Raw genomic sequence first — 21,527 nt, forward strand, 5'->3', positions numbered from 1 at the left:
TGACATGATAAAGTCAAATTTTGTGACTAAAGTCTCTCTTGAGTCAAGGGTTAAACTTACATACTCTTCCTGAATGTTGGTCCTGTAACATTGCTTCTGATCAAAATAGTCTGCTAATTGGGTTTCATTTGGCCAGAAATTGGAAGAATGACAGGAAACAATTAATGTGCTGTGTTGGCAGAAGCAGTCTCAAACAGTAATTCTTGTATAGTAAGAAAGTTGTTATGGAATTGTTTCACAGCTGTATGTAATTCATGTGTACAGAGAGGTGAGATAATGTTGCCTGAGGGATGTTGTGTGTGTATCTTACTCCGAGACGTAGATTTTTATTTTCGAAGCCTTAAGCCAACTTAGTGTAAATATTTCATATCTGGCTTATTCTTAATCCATTTGCATGCCTACCATGAACCAGAGTAATACGTAAGTGATAACTGTGGAGTTTATTGGGCTGAATATGGTTCTGATCCCAGACTTCTGGACTCAGTAGAAAGAGATTGCTCCCTTTCACAGGCACTGAGGCAATGGGTTATATCCTAATTGTTTAATTAAGAGGAAAACCTCTATGGATTTTATTCTTGTATATGCATATTTTAAAGTAGCATTATATCATGTCATGGCTGTTAAATTTTTGTTGAGTTTTGGGTTCTTTTTTTAAGGGAAAAATATGCAGATAGTTCAAATTATTTTGGAGTTTAAATTGCTGTTGCTGTAAAGCTTTATTACAGGGGCAGGTCACTGCAGCTCTGAAAACCCAGTGATTTAGTAGTGAAGTGATATTTTTACAATGAGGGTATAGATAAGACACGGGTGCTAAGTTTTGGACTTAAGACTTTTCATGTTCTATTTAAAAATAGCAATTTTGAATGTGATCATTGGAGTGTGAGAGATTGTTGTTTATTCTCTCTATGCCATAATCTGCAAATTCCTTAATAGCACAAACAAATGTTACATAAACATTGAGGCTTTCTTTTAAGCAGCAATGTAAGCTTCTTTTAAGAAGCAATGTAAAAAAAAAAAAAGATACTAGTGAAAGGCTTTCACTTGTGGCTGTAGTCCTGCTAAGATCTTGGTTGATTACCAGGCTGGTTTTGCTGTAATGTGCATATTCTGTTCACGGCCTTTTAAGATTTACTGGTATTTTCATATCATGAGGTTATGCTAAGAAATCAGTCACGTTGAAGAGAAAATACGTTTTGATTGTTCTTACAGGATTAAAACTGGTTGGCTGATACTGCTACTCTGAACAGCCACAAGTGCTGTGATGGACATTGCCACCCGCTGGGCACTGACGCTGGATCTGCTCATGTGTAAACTCCTACACCCGAGCAGTGCTCAGTCTGCGTATTAACCCACCAGGTCCCTGAGAGTGGTAGCAGACAGCAGGCTGATTTTAATCCCCATTCACAAACGCTTCAGAGATGGAGCGCGTGCGATGGTAGGTTCATAGACAGCACCAGGAAACTGCCTGGTGTGCGCTGAGCTGAGCCTGCCTGACCACGTAGAAGTAGGCCAGTAAGTCTGAGGTGAGATGCCCTGTACCTCAGTACTCTAGGAAAGAGGGTAGGCAAGCTGGCTTGGCAGAGAGCAGCCATCAGCAGGAGCCTCACTGGAATATCTGACTTGTGACCTGTAGCAGCTCTTGGCCAAAGACAGGTTGGATTCAGTAACAACTACGTGCCTGTATGACTTGGTGGCTTGACCTTCACCTTCACCTTCTCCAGCTGTTCCTTAGAAGCTTGTGGAAGCAGTAAGAGAATAAAGTCTTGGGTTCAGAAATCCTTGATTTTTGGTGCTGGCACATGCTTAGCAGGGTGTTGTAAAGACAGAAAGCTTTCCAGGAAGCTGTTTCAGCATGTGGGCAGTACAGCTTGTCTGTCTGCAAGAAAACTACACTGATGTCTTTCTTCTGTCTGGGGGATATTCTGCTGATCAGATATTTTTTTCACCAGTAGCCAACAAACAAAATTTGCAGCTGGCAAAATCAACAGTTCATTCAGCTGGTAGGGATTTGTTTTTTCTCTTGTTTCTCTCTTCTGTGTTAAACTACAAGTCAATCAATACTGGCATTGAGGCTAGTCCAAAACTTAAATGGTATTTCAGTCCTACTCGGTTAACTTTGATCGCTTATGTAAGGCTGAAGTAATATATATTTGGTGTGGGACTGGTTTTCTAGGAGGATATGAATATATTTTTAATTTTCTAAGACCTTTGACATCCCAGATTGATGTATCCAAAGACATTTTTCTTTCTTTTATGGCTATTCATGTTTTCTACTGCTTGAGTTTGTTTCCGTCTTAGCAAAATGAGAAAGATTCAAAAGTCTCTTGATCTAAATCTTTTATTTGTACTGGACCGAAAAGGTATTGAATTGCTTATATGACAATCACTACCTGACAGATGTAACATCTCTTTCTAATGCCCTTTATGCAATGTTTCGTAATGTAAAAAATAGTATAACAAAAAGAAAGAAAATCTGGGACATCGGTTTACCTTCTTTTCTTGTTAAAGAAGGTGAAAAGTTGAATTGTCACAGGTGAACTGAGATTACATCCTGCAGCTAGAGAGAATGTAAAGAGAATTTAAAGAAACCTTTAAAAAAAGTCTTACATAGTATTATCAATTCCTATATAAAATAATTTAATATTTTAAATACTGTTTAAATAATTTATCTGTATTTAAAACTAACCTTTAAAATTTCATGTTTGGAACTTTTTTTGGTGTTAACACTTAAATAAAATTTTTAAATATTAAAAATTCTTTTAAATATTCAATACAATTCAATATAAAACCAGAAGAAGTAATATACATTGTTCACACATAGTATTGTACATGACAGCTGAGCTCTAGAGTGAGCTTTTGAATGTGTCAGACAAGTCATAGCTTAGTTGTGGTGAACCCCTTGCTTAGCCTCTCTCTGGATACTCTCTCAAGAGTGTACGGATCCTTACCATCAATATGTAGTCTTTATATACACATAATGTATACAGTATTTCATTTCCATCTCTATGCCCAGAATTGTAAATAAATATTTTTTCCCAGCATTTAGATCAAAATACTGTTTAACGCATACACAAATATATGTAACACGCACACAATTTGACAAGAAACATACCAATTTTGCTCAGCTCAGAGGAAAATTTAACTCATGGATGCAAAATAACGTAACTGAGAAGTTGTCACTGTTGTATTTAAAATTTATAACAATTTTGTTACCAAATGTTTACAGGTTGTGTTAACAGTAGGAAAATGAGGATTCCCTTGTCCCCTCGGTGCATTTATGTTAATCTTGCCAACAATAAAGGCAGTAGTGTAGGCATGATGCTGGTGTCTCACAGCTACTTTGTCTAACCCCTGGTATTTGCTGACAGAATTACTTTGACAGCACTACAAACTCAGTGTTACAGACTTTGGCAGGACTTCACTAAAGGCCAAAGACCAGTCTCTAGTTTTTAAGCATACGCATGTCTGTCATTGATAATTAGGTTTACTGTCAAATTGTAAATTGCTTTCTCCACCTTTCTGTGAAGAACTCCTGTATTTAGCAAGATGATTTCTACAGATACTGTAAATGGATTCTGGTGAAAGGAGGGGTACTCTCATGCTTCCTATATTACATGCGTCATGTATTATGATTGCAATAGTATTGTCCTATTGTACAAGGCAGGCCCCAAAAGTCTTCATTTCTTCTTGAAAAATTCTTCTCCAAGAGGACCCCAAAACTTTACAAAGACTAAATGGAACGCTCTACGTAGCTACTTAGGCATACTTGCAGAAGGAAAAAATATCAGTGGAAATCAACATTCACATCAGGAAGCCTACTCTAGAAACATTAGTCGGAAGAGCAGCACATGCCACATGATATGTAGTTATTCACAAATGAACAAAACTCACATTTCAGATTTTGGACTCATAGTTTCCTATTCATATGCAATCTACAAACTAGAAACTATTTGCAGGAATTATTGCATGACTAATTCTTAATAATTGTTCCTGAAAATATAACTTCTTCACAGATAATTCTGAGACACAGTTTCAAGATGAGCTTTCAAGAAGGATTTGCATGCTTTGCTCATGTCTTTGGAGTGTGAGATTCTGAATGCACCTTCAGGAATACAGAATTCACAATCTGTGAGAAATATTCTCCCTTCTTTCACTTCTCCTGCCGTTTTCTCTGGCATGCAGGTGCTTGAGTGAAGTGTTCATTCAGGTGAGGGACTATAACCTGTGGTGACTCTGGGCTTTGTTTACAGGAAATTTGATTCTACTGCTTTCAAGGGAGCAAACTCTGTATTACCTAGGGAGATTAATCATTTCAGTCACTTCATTTTAAATTAGCTTAAAAGACAAAGCAAGGCCTTGATTGATTTCACAGTAAAAACACGGCCTCCATTTGCGTTTCTGAAGAGCTCAGCCAAAAAGTTGGGATTCAGTAGGATAAAGCAAGCAGTCAGTGCTAAAGAAATCATCGCCCACATCGCTCACCTCACTGGTCAAGAATGTTGGTGTGCCAGTGAGAGACTAATTCTCAGCTCTTTTGTATGCATGAAGTTTCAGGTCCTGGTATTCTCAGTTCAGCCCTTTTCATGAAGACATTGAAGCCGCATGAAAACTAACCATATTTTGATGGGAGAATTTCAGAATCAGAAATAACATAAAGTGATGAACTATTGGATTTGCCTTTGCAAATGTCTGTCTAGACTTAAGAGAATTTGTATTTATGTCTTAACCTTTCCTTGGACATGTATGCAGTGTGTATATATCAAAATATATTTATACAGTTTGTAGTTTATATCAGACCTAAGAAAGCTTTATTATTCATTAGTGCTCTTTGGGTGATAAACTGAGCCCAAAAGGTGCAGTTTTCTTTTGTGGTGTTATCGTGACTCAACAGAAGGAGGTCTTTAAAAGGCTAAGCATACTACAGGTCAATTTTTAAATTAAAACCTTGATCTCAGAATTTAATGGCTTCTTTTTGCTTTAGATTCTTCATTTATGCTTAAGCCTCTACAAGACACTGAGTTACTTTATCCACATTGGTATTTGGTTAACAATAGAGACAAGTGTGTGTAATTTTATTTATTTTTTTAAAACAAGTGAGATTAAAGGCGTCATAAATCCTTCATTTTCTTTTTGATAGTTAAAAAGGTCTTCAGTTGAAAGACTGTCTTTCTGTGGAGAAGGAAGAAGTAGTAAACACTGCAAAAATTGCTGCGAAGCCTGATTAAGAATTCAGGCCAAACTTCTAGGTCAAATCCAGAAAGATCTAGAAGAACAAGTTATATGGTGTAGCGTATTAACTTCCAAGTTTCTAGTGTCTCAGAGAAATTCAGAATCCTGTAAAGTCCCATCTGCTCTATGTAAAATGCATGGAGGGAGTTATGGGTCTGCCTGGTTATGAGTGCGCTGGAGAGCTACATACCACAACTCACTAAGTAGTAACTGAAAAGCAAACCATTTCTCCCTTTTCTCTCTGCTGTTTGAAATCCCACCTATTTGGATTTAATCCTCTCCTAAACATATGTGTTTATGATTACTCATTCAAGTAGCTGAAATGGACTACCTTCTATCTTTTGTAACAAAGTCTGGAAGAAGTGACATTTCTGGCGTTTCCTATCTTTTATTTTGTAATAGCCAGTTCAAAAATGTGTATGAGACAGTGGTGCAGTACCCTGTCATTCTGAAGGGACTTGCAGCCACTTTGCATCTCCCGCCAAAGAGCGCTCAGAGGAGCTGCACACAGGCAGCCCAGGGAGAAATCTTGGCTTCCCTTCTGAAATGGTGCCACTGTCCCGAAAGGAACTCGGGATCAGAGAAGGGGGGCAAAAGAAAACAGACAATGAGAAGCAATATACTTATTAAAAACAAGCAATCAAACAAAAAACACACTCTTATCTGCTACATGTCATATCAGAGAATCAGATTGTAGTCAGTAGTTAAGCAAAATCTTTAGACACAGCCTCTACAAAGTTTGGTGCTGACATTAAAATACCAATTGTACAAATGATTGTGAAGACTGAAAATGCCATCAAGCAGAGCCGATCCACAACAGAGGCTGCAAACTTCCATTCATTGCAAACGGCCTCCTCTTCATCCTGGTCTCTGAATCTGTTTGCAATGTATCTGACCTCTTCCAAGATCTTAGCCAAATCTGGGTCACCTTCAGAGGGGTGGCCACTGTGCAGCAGGTTTTCTTCATCTGTTGGTGAGCAGGTCATCCTCCCACAGATCACCCCTGAATCAGTGGTAGGTGTGCAGTGAACCCCCTCCAGCCCTCTAAACCCAATGTATAGCATATTCCCATTGCTAGATTGCTGTCCACTCACAGTGTTCATCTCCACACTCGATAGGCTACATCGACGTTGTTTATGTTGGCAGGCAGGACGCACTTTATCTTCCCCTGGTCTTTTCATCCTCAGAAACCAAGCACACCAGTTGAGAAGGATGATTCTTGTCTGAAAGAAAATTTTTGAGAATAAGCATCTCTTCATGCAGCCACTGTCTTTGGGCACTATTGGTATTTTTGCAGCCTGGGTTGCTGGCTGGTTCATGGTCTCTGCTTAGTCTGCACAGCAGTTCTAGAAAATGGTGCCAGAGTTTTCCAACTGATTAATTTGCCAGTCACTGAGGCTGCTTTCTTACTCTAGTAGTGCTGTTGATTGCCCCAGGCTGACTATCACTACTGGGAGTCTCTCCTCCTCTGATGAGAATCTCCGTACTGTTTTTTCCTTACACTTGGACAGCGCTATGTCAGCCTTTTCCAACTTTACTAGAAACCGTGAATAAAATAAAACCCACTTATGAAAGAAGAATTACTTTTTAATAGTCTTAATAGCGCTGCTTTAGATTTTAGTCAATAAATTACAGTTTTTTCACTCATATTTGTGGTCTAAAATATTAAATTCCCATGACATTACTGTCTGTAGAGGGCTGTTAAACAGATGCTAGACTGGACTGCACTGGACCACTAAGCTTTGCGACGTTTTGGCTCTGTTCTCACGTTGCTTTTATGACAGTTGATTGTTGAGTTTAGAATATAGCAGGGAGAAAAGATGGAAAAAATACTTTTCATTTAAAAAAAATACTTTGTAAATTTAATCAGTGTGTATCATTTTATTGTTTTCCACGTTGCCTTAATGCAGCCTTGCAGAAAAGCATAAGCAGCCAGAGACTGTTCCACTTCAGAAGCAAGCTTTTGTAATTTATTTCAATCAGACTTTAAGAGCTCGTTTCAGTATTTCTTTTCCAGAGCACTAATGAAATATTATTCTCTCATATAATAATCAAATTTTACACTGTAATTAATATTAGATTTGGCCCATTTATTCTGACTGTGGATTGCGACTCAGAGTAGATATTATATCCAGGCAAACATCCCAAGAAGAGACAGATCTTGCCCTGTTAACTCTGTTTTCACTATCAAGCTTCACTAAGAAGGATAGTATTCCATTAACTGAGGGCCTGCTCCAAAATCCACCAGTATCCAAATAATGTTTAATGGACTTCAGCTTCTCAACACTAAAGCTCACTCCTTAACCTCAAGTACTCTGTTTTCTGAGGATATTTGGCTCAGTACTAAACATTTATCCCCATTTATCAAACATGCATCTAAAGATATATACCTTTTATTCATGTCATTGAAATTTATTTTAAAGTCACTACCCCAGAATAGGCATAGGAATATCTCATTATCTCTTGTCTGCAGGGCACTGCTGTATGCACATTCTTTTTGGCTAGTAAGGATAATAATAACTCAGTGTTATAGAGAGGAAAAAAAAAGAGAAAGGTCTTTCCATCTTGAGTTGCCATGAGCTGGGTGAGGTCAGGAAGAGTGGACAGTCAGCTGATGATACTCATCAATATATAGTAATCCAATATCAGTGTAAAGTTCTCTGTAAAAACAGCCACTCACAGAAGTACTTTATAAAGAGTGTCTTACACGCTTAGAAAAAGACTTTAATTTTTCTTTGGGCTTTACAAATGTTCTTGACCAGAAATGTGAAGACAAGGATTGTCAGAGCAAATTTCAGTTCCACTTTAACAGCCATCTTTAACAAGTGCTTTTTAGACTATTGATTTTCTGTATGCACAGCAGTGAAGTATGTAGCAGCTGCACAGTTGCACCTTGAGGGTAGTGCATTTCATGCATTTATAATCTCCATCAGCACCTTATTCTTTGCTTCTACCTGTTTCACTTCTGACAGCTGGAGCTTACTTGAAAGTCATCTTCATTTATATATTTAGGTTTTAGCAAAATCTTGAGTTGCTTTTAGCTGGCGTGAAGGGGATTCTGAATGTAGAAGCAAATTGAGATATATTCATTCTCTCTTGCACACACATGCTCGCCAAGAAGTCAGCCACACAAAAGGTATCTGGACATCTAATTTCTGGTGAAACTACTTTTCAAAAAAAGTTTAGGAAGGATTTAGATGTTTTTAAAAGTAAAAAGTAAACATGGGTCGCTAGCTACTCTGTCACATCCCTGACCTTGACATCTATGCAATGGATAATGAATGAAAATCAAACCTTACCCATTTAGGCATTTTCCCCCCATCTGGATCATGATGATGGTATTGCAGAACAATAACAGTGACAACAACAGAAAGACCCACAATAATCATTGTGCTGGCAAAATACTGAGCTGCAAAATAAACAGATAATTACAGCAATATACTTTGGCTGGTACTGCTTTTTAGCTACTATAAAGGGGTCTTTATATATACATGCATACATAGAAATAAGGTTTTTTTATAGTGTTGTGGTGCACATACTGCATTAGGTACTTGTTAAAGATTTCTCAAAGGTTGAAAGAGCAGCTGTTATTTTGAGAGGATAGCCAGCCTCCCAGTTGTATGGGGGATCACACCCATCAGACTCTCACATCAGTTGGCAATGTTTTTCTAATTCAATTGTAATAGGCCACTGTACAGGTGGTAATTTGCTTTACTGCTAGCCTTTGTGCACAGTCACTGCACCTCAGCTGACAAAAAATGAGTGAATAAAGCTGTAGTTTGCTTACCAATTAAGGGCACAGAGTCAGATGTTGCTGGCATAATTTCAGCCACAAGTAACATGAAGACAGTGAGAGACAATAAAACTGTTATACCTGAAAGATAAACATGAAGTATGAAATTAGATCAGAAACTTGTAGTTACAAGGCAGTAAGAAGCAGAAAATGAATCTGAAAGAGTGCTCTTTGCAAGCTGCATCTCCGCTGTTACCCTCGCACCAGCAGATCAGTGGTACTCCTTTCCTTTCTTGTACTATCTCAAGTTCTGGGTAGCAGTGCTGCCAAACTAGTACCAAAGTTTGCACAGACCTGTGTGGTTTTAGATCCTTGTACCTGTTCAGCTTTTATCACCATTTACTAATTAGCTGACGTAAATCAAAGTAATTCTTGCTGCTTGTTGGCTTTAGAAACATAGTGTGATTTTTGAGTATTTAAGCATATGACACTTGATTAATTGGTGTGGAAGCTACAGGTGCTGTAGTGCGTAATATGTCTGAACAACAGATTTGCTGTCTTGGAAAGACTTTGATATCTTTTGATAATAGCTGTTGGGTTCTGGCACGTGGCTATGCCCAAGCAGTCTTTACTGTTGATTTTAGGAGTTTGACTTCTGTTGCTCAGTGATGAGTTCCCATCTTTGCGGAACAAGGCTTAACTCTTCTCTCAGGACCCGTCTTAATCAATAAGGAGTCATTGCCATACGGAAGATGATTTAGGAACAAAGAATTAGTCTTAAAATATGGGGAGGGATTTCTTGATTAGGGAGGTTACTACTCAATTAAACCATGTTCTGGGGAAATGTCGATTTTGTTTCTGTCTTTTAAGAGCTATATTCGCTTAGTAGAAGCCAGTGCGTTGGCAGTTTTGTACGGGGCAAAAAGTTTCATTACATATTTAACCTCCACCTCAAGGCTCAAGGACTCAGATCTGTTTCACAAACCAATACTAAATAAATAAAATTCACTGTAAAAATTGGAATAGGAGCAGTTAGAATCAATCTTTCTGAGAAGGCTTCTAATACAATTCACTGTTAAAAGGAAATATTAAGAAGAATTCCATGGGAAAGTGTTCAAATGCATATTTGTAAAATTAAGCTTTACTCAGTGAATGTGGGATTTTCCTTCAGCAAATAAATGTCAAAAAATGAAACTCTGCTTTTTAAGGAAGTTAGTCAGGAATTGTCATACTTCTGCTTGGTTGGCTGGAATTTCTCCATTTCACAACTTGAGTGTACCCCAAGCTGACATCACACAGCTTTAACATCAGTCAGTAAAAACAGCTCCTGAGCCAGAAGAGGGCACACAAGCTATTCCTCCTTGCCTACCAAGACTGTTTAAAAAACTTTAAAAATGACAACTTCTTTTGTTCTGGTCATGTTTTACAATATCCTATTAAGGATTTACCTAGTGAGATCTTTTCTCCCGAGTCTGCTGGAAGCAGAAAAACTAACAAAGCAAGTGCTGATATCAGTACACAAGGAATAAGAAGATTGAGTCCGTAATAGAGGGTCCTACGTCTCATAGTTACTGTGAATGTTACATCTGGGTAGGGTTCTTTACAACATTCATAAAAACTCTCAGTTCTCTTCCCAGGAACCCCTGTGTAGGAGGGAAGAGAAAGAAAACCAGAAATTAATGTGAATAAACTGTATATTATTTAGTGATTATTTTTAAAAAGGGATAAATGTAGCTTTCTGAGTTTTAATGTAGGTAAAACTACGTCTTTAAGCTTAATTCCCAATTAAGTCATTTCTTTCAGATAACAAAGGAAAATCAGGTAAACGATACTTGCTGTATTCAAGTAGCAATTTTGTCACCTACTTTTTTCTGTTAATTTTCATCTTACATCTGTTCTGAGTTCCAAATGCCACTAGCTAGGTAATTTATTAATTTATTTTCTGTCTTCATTTCCCAATCATTATTCTCCATTTCAGCAGTGGAGACAAGGCTGCAAGGTCACAGTGTAAATAAGAAATCAAGAGCTTACCTACTAAATCCCACTCTCCATTTGAAATATAGCCAGATATATCTGCTTCCTGCATTTGTAAGTCCAAGGACCAGCCTCCGTAAGTCCAGGACCCAAACTTCAGGTTACACTTCTGAACGTCAAATGGAAACCAGCGCACATCTATGTAGCATGAGCTTTTAAATATGCCTAGATAGGATTTTGAACAAGAACACTTAATTTAAATGCTTGTTCGGCATAATTTCATGTACATTTTTTTTAAGCAGATCTTGTACTACATTGTGCCCTCTGTTTTTAACTTGTGAAGCACATTTAATCCCAGTTGTGTCTTGACGTGTAAAAATCAGAAGTCAGTCATAGAAAAGGGAAAGAACTGCACCATTAATGTATTGGTGTTATAAACTATTTTCTTTAAATATGCTTTCATTTTGGCACATAGTGGGAGAACATTTAGAGAAGAGCTCATATTTCTAGATACTGTTTTTCAGAAAGAAATGAAGCAGAATATGCAATCTGTTCTCCTATTTCTTTTAGTGAATAAAATAAGAAATTCATAAAGATTATTTGCTGTCTTATTAGATTTACATGATCTAACGTCTTATTTTTTACTTGTTAAGTCAGGCCCTGTCATTTAACAGCTTTGAGAATTGAATTGAAACAATCCCCACTAAAAGGAACATCTTAAATCAAAAGAACAACAGGCAAACCCCTGAATTCCACTGGGGATCTTAGATGGAAGTGCTAATTTGTCTGGAAAGCATCTGGCTCTCTTGCTGTAGTTTCTAAAATTCAGATTCTAGGAAGAGTTAATTCTAAGAATTATGGTAATTGAGTTTGGGAGCAGACACAGTACTCCACTGCTATACATCTAGAGAGTCAGTGATATACTTCTGATATCAAATAAATATCAAACACAGGCTACTTCACTTTCAGACTATAAATTGTTTCGATGAGGCATCCAGTGAGTCATTTCAAATAGAAAATAAATCCAATGTATTACTAAGCATCTTATCGTAAAGTTAACATATAAATAGAAGAAACAGCTAAATTAATGAAATAAATTTTTATTAATAAACAATACCTTTTTATATTAAGGGCTTTTATATTTCCACACTTCTGAAATAGCGCATTACAATAGAATAATTTACATAATTGCAATAAAAAATTCATTATTAATCTAGGCTTAAATCTGTCAGGTGATGCTAGCTAGCTAGATAAAATATCAGGGAATTGATGACAAATTTGAAACCACACCATATGTAAGTACTCTGAGTTACCAGCATCTATGATGTGAAAACAGCCTACCTGGTGGCAGATATTGGCAATGTCCCGAAGAATTGACTAAAACATTAGTATGAAATGTAGCATCAAATCTTTCATCGGCACTAGAATAGGGAAGAAACAAAATAGGTTATATGTTCTTTGGCTGAAGAATATCTGAAACAAATACATTCTTTTTAAAAGGATTATTTCTCATGAAAAACTTGCCAGCTTTTCTCCTGTCACCATTTTTTTGTGGGCTCAGAGTAACTGGCCCAATACTGTTGGATTTATTCCTCATTAACAACTGTAAGTGAAGGTGAGCCACCTCATTCTCGCTGCTTGCCTTCCCCACTGTTCCTTACAGTAGCCTTGGCTCTATTGATTTCCATTTGGAAAGTAAGCCCTTTAAAAAAACTTCTCAAGCAACTATACGGGGGAAATCTGTTCTCTTGCTGTCTACATTAACCACAGGTAATGAATACGGAGGAGATAGATACTCCAGTGTCTCATCCTACCCCTGGGCATGGGCGAGCAGTATTACTACATGCTATACGTAAGACTGTTTAATGCAGCTTCTGCCTTCATTGTCTACTTCAGAACCAACAAACTGGGTTCAGAAAAAAAAAAAAAAGAGATCCTATTGGAGGTGTCAGTGTTGTGGTGCTGGCCAGGACCACCATGGTGTGTTGTTCTCAAAAGTTTCTAGAAAAGAATCATATTGTTACTTGGACAGTGCTTCAAATTATGAATTGGCAGCTCCTGCCAAGGAAGATCTCAACTACGCCTGACATGATGATCCAGGAATTTATGAGGCATTAAAATTTTAAGAAATTCTAGATGGGAAGCAACCTATTTTCGAATATTTAGATGATGAGATAAAGGCTCCTTCCTATGAAAAATTTAAGTTTGCTGACTTAAACCACTTGATGAAGATGTTGACATTACACTCTTATAGTATTGTGCCCTAGTTCACAGCTCCCACTTACTACTGCAGGCTTTTGTGGTAAGGTACTACAGATTCTAATCTATACATCCTCTAAAGTTTGGGACCTAGGTATTGAAGAAATTGTCATAGGTACTGAAACTGGTGCCTCAGTTGAATTGCACAGAATGTACTGGGAAGGTACTATCAGTGAATGATCTTTGCATGCCAAAATTATTTCAGGAAATGCTGTGTTGAGTTTGCATCTGATGGCTGTTGGCCCTGGTTATAAACATAGGCTTCTTTCTCAGGCTTTAATTTGTGCAGGGGATAAGCAAAGTGAGACACAGTCTACCGGACTTTCTTGTATTGTTTATAGTTTCCAAAGTCACCTTGTGGGGACAAGTTGGCACACAAGACAAATGCAGTACCAGCCACTCTGGGGCAGGGCAGAGGAGGTAGCCTGAGCCTTGGGGTCTGGCTTCTTGCTGCAGTTTGTGCTTTTGTTCGGCTGAAAACCTGTGTTGTCTTGGCTCTATTGATTTCCATTTGGAAAGTAAGCCCTTTAAAAAAACTTCTCAAGCAACTATACGGGGGAAATCTGTTCTCTTGCTGTCTACATTAACCACAGGTAATGAATACGGAGGAGATAGATACTCCAGTGTCTCATCCTACCCCTGGGCATGGGCGAGCAGTATTACTACATGCTATACGTAAGACTGTTTAATGCAGCTTCTGCCTTCATTGTCTACTTCAGAACCAACAAACTGGGTTCAGAAAAAAAAAAAAAAGAGATCCTATTGGAGGTGTCAGTGTTGTGGTGCTGGCCAGGACCACCATGGTGTGTTGTTCTCAAAAGTTTCTAGAAAAGAATCATATTGTTACTTGGACAGTGCTTCAAATTATGAATTGGCAGCTCCTGCCAAGGAAGATCTCAACTACGCCTGACATGATGATCCAGGAATTTATGAGGCATTAAAATTTTAAGAAATTCTAGATGGGAAGCAACCTATTTTCGAATATTTAGATGATGAGATAAAGGCTCCTTCCTATGAAAAATTTAAGTTTGCTGACTTAAACCACTTGATGAAGATGTTGACATTACACTCTTATAGTATTGTGCCCTAGTTCACAGCTCCCACTTACTACTGCAGGCTTTTGTGGTAAGGTACTACAGATTCTAATCTATACATCCTCTAAAGTTTGGGACCTAGGTATTGAAGAAATTGTCATAGGTACTGAAACTGGTGCCTCAGTTGAATTGCACAGAATGTACTGGGAAGGTACTATCAGTGAATGATCTTTGCATGCCAAAATTATTTCAGGAAATGCTGTGTTGAGTTTGCATCTGATGGCTGTTGGCCCTGGTTATAAACATAGGCTTCTTTCTCAGGCTTTAATTTGTGCAGGGGATAAGCAAAGTGAGACACAGTCTACCGGACTTTCTTGTATTGTTTATAGTTTCCAAAGTCACCTTGTGGGGACAAGTTGGCACACAAGACAAATGCAGTACCAGCCACTCTGGGGCAGGGCAGAGGAGGTAGCCTGAGCCTTGGGGTCTGGCTTCTTGCTGCAGTTTGTGCTTTTGTTCGGCTGAAAACCTGTGTTGTCTCTAGGGTGTTTTGGAACATGACAAGTCTCTGACATCTCTGTGCCTGTTTGTGGTTTAGTGTCTCATAATTTTCTAATCACTTTCTAAAATAGGCCCAAAAAATACAGTAAGATAAAATGGGGAGAAAGTGAAATATTCATAATTCTAGCAGAAAATAAATGATAATAAATGGTATATCTTTCCAGCAGGAAAACCTGTACTGAAATATTCTTTTTTAAAAAGAGGGCCTATTCTGATGCAAATTTCGTATCTCAGAAGCTAAAATAAAGCAATCGTTATTTCTGTCATTGTTACTTTGCATTTTATTTTCCCTTTGTGTATTTGAAGAAATTACTTTTAAAAATTATCTGGACTGGCCTGTGAAATATGCAAACAAGAAAAAACTATATTCAAATAATTACGTGCCCATCTGGAGCTGCATTTTTTCCTGCGGTGAGCAGAAGGCTCATAGTGTTGAAAATCTTTGCAACTATTTAATTGAAACTCTGAAAACAAGTAGAAAAGTCTAAATGTTGTGTATGTAGCATGAATGGATTCTAGCATTTCTAGGGGAAAAGGCAATGCCAAGGCAGCTGAACTAATGCAGCCTGCTCTACTTCAGATTCACAGCTCCTGGCTGGATCTGAGTTCATGTTGCAGCTTCTCCTCCAGTTGGATGACTAATTGTTCTCCCTCCTCATCTTGGCTGCTCTTTTCATGAAATTTGTAAGAAACTGCTGCCTCTGTGGGAGATCTCTACTGATCACACTGCTAAATTTGGCAGAAATGGATTCAGAGGATATTGGGGAAAGGGGCAGTGAGAGGGATCATACACAAACACGTATATTCACACAGGTGTGTATGGCTCATTTCCTTAGAAAACCAGACTTAAAGTCTTGCAACAGGTTTCTGTATTAGAAATAGACAAGTAATTGCTTTGACTTGAAATTAATAAGGGCTACATGATGACACTCAAACAAGTAGTAAAATTTAGGTTGTAAAAACATCCATGCTCCACAAATTACTTTTTAAAGTGGAAAGTAATGACTAGAAGTAAAATTCTTAGCCTCCTAAGCTACATTCTGTTCTCTTCCCCTCAGCGGAGGGCAGTTAAGCACCAGAGGGTTGCTTCCTAGACCTTGCTGCTGTTTCTGGTAATTGGCAAAAACAAAAGTTTCAAAAAGACACAAGTGATGGAGGAATCTGGGTTTCATTGCCCTGTGACTTTGCCTTTCATAAGACACATTCTTAAAAGAATGTCGAGGTACTCAGACTCAAATATGATTTTTTTTTCCTTAAAAAGAAGCATATGTGTTTTTTTACACTATGCTTCTAATTGTTCTTTGAAATGTGATTCTTCAATTGGGAGTGCACAAGCAGCCAAGCCTTAGCTTGATGGGACTTTGCACTCAAATGTAATGATAGAAAACTATTTCTGCTACATTTCTTCTTCAGGCTAGAACCACTTGAATGCAAATATTGACTGCAGTACATTGGGGTGACAGAGCTGTACCTAGCAGATACAATCCCACTGGGACCCATACAGAGAATCTCAGGTTTATAAAACTGGAGAAATGAAAGTGTTAAAATGAGACATAACTACCAGAATTTTTGTTATTCCAAGACTATGTGGCCATTTGGAAAATAAGTACTAAGTCTAGTTAAACTAGCAAAGTGGAAGAGAGCCATGACCCTAACACAGTTAATCCTGGGATTTGTACATAGACCAAGATTTTCTTCCCTCAGAAAATCTACAGATGAACTGGCCCTGCTCTCTTCACAGTAGACTGGTTGCAAAATTTAATACAGCTGCCACAAGTTTCCCTGTAGTAGGCTGCAGTAAGATGCATAAGGACTCAAGACATAATGAAATATGTATTCATTAAAAAGAAAAATTAATTTATAGTTCATTAATTTCTTTGTAATTGCAGATGCATGTCCCTCGTGAAGTGTATAGAAATTGAAAGCATCTATCTCAAAATACCATGTCAGTATAAGAGAACATCATAACATTCCCAATGCAATTTCATGCAGGAATAAGAATTTGTTTTAAATAGCTTTGCTCTCTGACTAAACACTGAATAAGATTTGGATTAAATATGTGTTCGAAATAGAAACACTAGAATAATTACTTTGTCACCATGCCATAGTGAACAATCCCAAATCAAAAACCTGTATTAACAGACAATTTCAGGTTAAGTTACCCTTGTCATTCTATAATGTGCTTCAGCTACAGTTAGCATGTATGTATGAATATTACTAATTTCTAAAAAAATTACCCTTTCATTTTGGATATACTTACTTAAATATTGAAGCATAAATCCTCAGATGCACTGAAAGTCTCTCAGGTATGTGATATATGTGAGGAAGTATATTGTCATAATTCATTCTTTTGGAAACCTCTAAACTGCTGCTGTACAGTACCAGTTTTATGGCCTGCACAGTGTGTTATTCAGCAGGAGAATAGAAATGATGGTGTGATTTGTCAGATTCTCACAAGAATGCTGTCATTTACAGAATCAAGGTAACAAGGAATAAATGCTTAAGAAAATAAATTTGAATTGAAAAATACTCTAAGAAAGATTAATGTTGCAAAAATGCCTGTCCAGGTTGCATGGTGCTCCATTTTGTGTACAGAGCATTTGAAAGGTTTTTTAGGCTGGTGTGTGGACAACTAAAGCACCAATTGCCATGTTTAAACCAGAAACAAGAAGTAATCTTGACAGGCAGTTACCCTAAGTGTGGTGAACTCTATGGGGATCACCTCAAATCATTTAGTATTAATTGTACCTTCAAGAGCAACGCTGCAGCATGCTGTAAGCAAAGCAGGAAGGAAGGGACTGAAGAGAAGTAGTAAGTGGGTGACAAATGCTGTCACTGGCTGCTGTTATCACATATTACAGTTCAGCACCACCTGTGACAGTGACATTGCTCATAAAGGTGATCATCAAATGGCAAGAGGGTGCAAAGCTGCAGCTGATGTACTGAGTACAGCTATTCTCTAGGTCTTGTTGCAAGAAAAAGCAACTCCTGAAGTGGGGAGGGGAATCCAGGTTGATAAACATAGGAGGGGTGTAGTGTTAGTAGACATATGGCAGAGAAACAAAGTCATTAGGAAGACAAAAGGTTCATGCCAATAACAACGTGCTCTGGCTACCACAAAAGAGCCAGGACAGCATGTACAGAGCAGATGTAAAGTCTTCCCAGTGCCTGGGGAGCAGCACACAGGCCCACAACAACTACAGAAAAAGGCAAGTTGCTAAAGAGCGGGCAGCTCTCGGTGCTTTGTATTTTTAAACTAAATAAATTCTGCAATGGGAACTGCCACACAATGGTGCAGCCAAAGAATCTCTCAATGTCAGCCAAAGGTTCTGCAGTGGATTGATGGCAATCTCTCTGTCCCTGAAATAAGCCCAACTCAGAACAGATAGTTTGAAGAGGAGAGCAGCAAATATTCTAGCTATTTTTGTAGCAGGAAGAAAGAATGACACCAAAACTGTTGACATGGGAAGATGCAAACATACTTACTGGCATATACCTATCCTGCCTGTAGTGAAACCCAAACTAAAACTAGACAAGTAGTTGAAAGTCAGATTTGAATTCACCATTAGATGTTTAGACCAAACAAATAATTTAAGAGAAAACTACCTGTATCACTACCTGTATCGTTAAACACAGCCTGAAATGTTCAGTTTTCCAATCATCTCACAAAACCCAATTAGAATTGATGGTAGGGACGATCTTGTTGTTTCTGAAGTATTTGCAAACATGACCTCCTGTTGCATAAACAGGAGACTAGTAATTTTCCAGTACTTTGAAAACCTAGAAAGTTTTGGAAAATTTCAAAACCGTTTTGATGAGATGATTATATCATTTGCCTTGCCTTCTCTTTGCAACTGGGCAGAGTGATAGTCTCATCTAGGCTCCCTCTCCCACAAAAGGTTGGACCAGTTGATCTTTCAAGGCCGCTTCCAATTAGGGCTATTCTGTGATTCTGTAATTCTATGATCTTCTCTCCTTCCCCACGTGAAAAAATAGTGTGTCTAACCTGTTATAGAGAAGAATATCTGGCTTCCAAATCAGTCCATCAGGAAAACGGACATTCTTCACTCCTGGGTATTCAGACACATTCCACTGTAGATAATGATCTGTCCAGTACTAAGACATACACAAAAAAGTAAGTTAGGTTATCTCATCTGCTGGTTTGCTATAGTTCTCTATAGCAGACTGGATAGTCTGAAAAAATAGGTGTTTTCTTGTTAATGAGATACTATTTACCTTCAGGCTGTGAAATGTTTGGAAAGGGTGAATTAAGCCACCTAGAGCTCAATGGAAAGCATAAAAATCTCATTTTCAATTCACACTGCAGTGCTCGTAACAGCCTATAAAAGAAGATTTGGGGTGCTTGTATTTTATTGTTCGTACTCTCTCAAGTGCCAGTGTGGAATAGAATAGATTTTCTTTTACAAGTCATATGTTAACTTCAATTATGTTTCTCTTCATAGAAAATCGTTTTCTGTTGGAAATTCTCAGGTTGTAATAGCTTGATTATAGACATGAGGTAGAGCAGCCAAGAGTCACTGCTGATGGGGAGAACTGCAATGGTAGGATGGTTAATGCCAGCATCGAAGGTCTCAGCAGCTCCCATGGCCGGCAGTCAGGCAGCCTGGGGCGCAGATGCTCAGCCCCGCTGCAGCATCCCTGCTGGCTGGCCCATACTGCTCTGGGCAGCCACCCCGGGGACTGTTTGTGGCCCCTCCAGCTGGCCCTGGCTGCCAGCAGAGGCAGGAGTCTGCCGCAGTCAAACCAACAGGGCTTTCTTCTGTGTTTAGCACTGCTAAATCTCAGACACTGTCATTGAAACATACGGTCGTGGACAGTCAGAAACAAAAGTCCTGCCCCAAACTGCAGGCAGCTAAGTACTGTGGCAGCTCAAGCAAGCTGGTTACCTCTAGGCCTCCTGAGAAACGTTAGAAGGAATTACTGTATTTTTCTGAAACTGAGGTCACACTTCACCCCTTACTAAGCAGATGAATCGTTGGGATGCAAGGGTGGTTGGTTACTGTTGTATGCAAAAGGTATGAATAAGATAGTTAATTTTGTTTCACAAAATTTATTTTTTCGTGTAATTTCTCTGCTTCATTATATCGTGTCTCTCTCAATACCCATATTATGTTATTTGCATTAATTTCTCATTGCTGTAGGCATCACATAACTTAGAGTGAAAACTTCTCCAGATTTACAGTGCTGTTGTAATGCCAAATGTTAGTCTTTTAAATGTAAGCTTCAAAATGGGTGAGTAAATGTACAATTTTTATCCCTTCAACAATCTAGCGGCCCTTGTTAAAATCTCTGAGAGACAATAAAGTCAGAAAAAATTTCCAGTGGGTAGTGTGGAGGTAATGTTATTGATCATCCGTGTAGGGTATTCATATAAAATTGTTGTATATAATTCCTTGCATTACTGTCACAGGCAAGTTGCAGTTTGCTGCACCAAACAAGTCCCCAGTTAGCCTCACGCTGCAGGTATTCAAACTCATCCTTGTACCTCTAGAACAGAGCTCTGTAAATGATCAGTTTGCTGTGTGCAGCACATCTAATAACATTCATCACACATCTTTTGTAAAGCTTCTATTATACAGTTTCTTGGCCTGTGCTTCCATATTTGTCTAAGTCATTTTTACTATGAATATGTAGCACATTTTCACCTGGACAAATGATCAGACTTGTCCATTGCTTTTTCCTTTTGCTTTACAGATAATAGTTTTTTACAGAAATCTTAAATCCGAATATATGATTGGCATTGTTCATATTTTTTTTCTTTTCACTGCCCACAATATAATATTTATATCAATAGAGCCATTATTTCTTATTTTAACTTCTTTTAGGAGTTATTGTGGCTGACATGATGTAGCACAGGGTGACACTGAATGATGTAAAGACAGTCAAAGGGTGATAGAAAACTTTAATATTAAAGTCTGGATTCGAGATAATGTTAAGCAGATTGTACAGTTGCTCTGTTTCGCTATGTGTACGAAGTGCTTACCCATCCAGCTGCCTTGTTTAGATTTAACTTCAGAGTTAAATCTATGATCTCCACTGTAGCTGAAATATATTTGATGCGTATTAAAATAGCAAAAGCTCAAGGTACCTGGGTTAGTATGAATCTGTGTGAGACTGGGCAAGGCTCTCGCTGTAACTCAAATCAAGTTTAAGATTTTAATACTGAACAGTATTGCCATGGAGATAGTGGTCAGGATCAAAGAGTCTGCATGTATAAATACTAGGCTTATATTCCCCTTGCTCCCAAGTTAGTTTTTGTATTTAAGTATTTCAGTGATGATTAGATAAACTATATTTAAGATAAATCTCTGATTATACACACACCTGTATCAAGAAAGGGAGTGAAGAGGGAAATTCAGGGTAAAACTTACCTCAGACCGTTTCGCATAATAAAATGACATATGTTTGCCTTAAGCATGCTTTGGATCTGTCTAGCATACCATTAATAGACAGTTCATATAGAAACACTTCTCTTTTGTGTGTACATAGGCCATGAGGAATGGCTACATTTTTGTAGTCATCAAGCGATCAGCTCATTGCAGTCTTAACATGCTCCACATAGACTATGTGCTAAGGTGAATAAAATCAAAAGAAATACAGAATATATAAGAGAATCAGGAATTTCCCTAGGGGAAAAAAAAAAACCAGTCTTGAAAAGGATAAGGATGCTGTGGGATAAAAGAGAAGGAAAAGAAATGATAGCTTCTTGAGTATAA

General features: G+C 38.0%; 1 protein-coding gene across 1 annotated transcript in view; it reads right to left on the bottom strand.

The window, feature by feature from the left end:
• Positions 1-2,320: 2,320 nt before the first annotated feature.
• Positions 2,321-21,527, bottom strand: part of CHRFAM7A (CHRNA7 (cholinergic receptor, nicotinic, alpha 7, exons 5-10) and FAM7A (family with sequence similarity 7A, exons A-E) fusion) — a 44,581-nt gene continuing 25,374 nt past the window's right edge. Inside the window, exons 4-10 of the mRNA XM_014944766.1 lie at positions 18,797-18,906; positions 12,278-12,357; positions 10,994-11,161; positions 10,411-10,605; positions 9,017-9,103; positions 8,529-8,638; positions 2,321-6,452 (exon numbers count right to left, since the gene is read on the bottom strand). Coding sequence (XP_014800252.1) covers positions 5,934-6,452; positions 8,529-8,638; positions 9,017-9,103; positions 10,411-10,605; positions 10,994-11,161; positions 12,278-12,357; positions 18,797-18,906 — 1,269 coding nt within the window. The 3' untranslated portion in view covers positions 2,321-5,933. The remainder of the gene's footprint in view (positions 6,453-8,528; positions 8,639-9,016; positions 9,104-10,410; positions 10,606-10,993; positions 11,162-12,277; positions 12,358-18,796; positions 18,907-21,527) is intronic.

Source organism: Calidris pugnax, unplaced genomic scaffold (assembly GCF_001431845.1).
Source record: "Calidris pugnax isolate Ruff unplaced genomic scaffold, ASM143184v1 scaffold70, whole genome shotgun sequence".
Classification (NCBI taxonomy): domain Eukaryota; kingdom Metazoa; phylum Chordata; class Aves; order Charadriiformes; family Scolopacidae; genus Calidris; species Calidris pugnax.